At 43.6% G+C, this 1,411-nt stretch overlaps 1 protein-coding gene across 1 annotated transcript; it reads right to left on the reverse strand.

The window, feature by feature from the left end:
• Positions 1–472: 472 nt before the first annotated feature.
• LOC101090547 (olfactory receptor 52A1-like) lies at positions 473–1,411 on the reverse strand. The gene has a single exon (XM_023238993.2). It carries the CDS (start codon positions 1,409–1,411, stop codon positions 473–475), a length of 939 nt encoding a protein of 312 aa, XP_023094761.2.

Consider the following 1,411-nt stretch of genomic DNA (forward strand, 5'->3'; position numbering starts at 1 on the left):
AGTTGAGCGCCCTACTCTTGGTTTCTGCTCATGTAACAATCCAATGGTTTGTGAGTTTGAGCCCCACATTGGGCTCTTCACTGACAGCAAAGAGCCTACTTGGGACTCTGTCTCTCCCTCTGTCTCTGTGACCCTCTTCCACTCTCTCTCTTTCTCTCAAAAGGAATAAGTAAGCTTTATGAATGAATGAATGAATGAATGAATGAATGAAATGATGAAAACAATGTATGTTCACTAATTTGTTCTTATGTTCCTTGTTCTCATTACCCAGTAGCATCCAAAAGCACACTGACTGATATTTGTCATGGGGTATGATGAGGTGAAACCCATAAAATGCCGACAAATTTAACAAAATAAATATGTGAAACTGAAGCATTGCAGATAATGTGGCCTTTTAACTATTATATTTAATTTTGAGAGATTGTTACTATTGCATAATGGGGAAGGCTGAAGATGTTAATCACAGTGCATTTTATGAAGAGAACATCTTTACCACATGAATGCGGATCTGCTTGGTCTTGGCACCATAGACAAGTGGATTGAGAAATGGGGGGACCAGCAAGTAGAGGCTAGAAAAGAGGATGTGGATATAAGGGGGAACATGAGCACCAAACCTATGTGTGAAGAAGGAGAAGAAGGCAAGGAGGTAGAACTGGAGGAAGACACAGATGTGAGCGATGCACGTATTGAATGCTTTCAACCGAGCCTCCTTCTGGGGCAAACGAAAAACTGTGAAAAAGATCTGTGCATAAGACAAAGTGATGAATGTGAGGTCGAACCCTGCAACAGTGAATGCCACAAACAAGCCATAGATTTTGTTGACCCGCACATCTGATGCAGCCAGTTTCACAATGGCCATATGCTCACAGTAGCAGTGGGAGATGATGGTTGTATGGTAAAACTGAAACCGGAACTTTATCAGTACTAAAGATGGGGCTACAAGAAGGGCAGCCCTGAGTGTTACCACAGCTGCTATTTGGGTGACTAGGTGGTGGGTGAAGATGGCAGCATGTCTTAGTGGATAACAGATGGCCACATAACGGTCCAGAGCCATGGCCAACAGGATGCCTGACTCTATGCCTTGAAATGTGTGGATGAGCCCCATTTGAAGCAAACAGGAATCAAAATAAATGTCTGCCACATGAAACCAGAAGATTCCAAGCATCTTGGGCACAATGCTCGTGCCAAGTACAATATCTGTGACTCCCAGCATGCCTAGAAAAATGTACATGGGCTCATGGAGGCTGCGCTCTGACCTGATGATGATCAGAAGCAAGAAATTTCCAATGATAGCAATGAGATACATGACACAGAATGGAATCCCAATCCAGCACTGCACTGTCTCTAAGCCTGGGATCCCTATCAGTGTCAACACAGAAGGCATGAAGACTGTGATGTTGGAAACGGACAT

This window comes from Felis catus, chromosome D1 (genome assembly GCF_018350175.1).
Source record: "Felis catus isolate Fca126 chromosome D1, F.catus_Fca126_mat1.0, whole genome shotgun sequence".
In the NCBI taxonomy this organism is placed as follows: Eukaryota; Metazoa; Chordata; class Mammalia; order Carnivora; family Felidae; genus Felis; species Felis catus.

Coding starts and splice junctions, on each gene's coding strand:
- LOC101090547 (XM_023238993.2), bottom strand. CDS start 1,411: ATGTCCGTTTCCAACATCACAGTCTTCATGCCTTCTGTGTTGACACTG.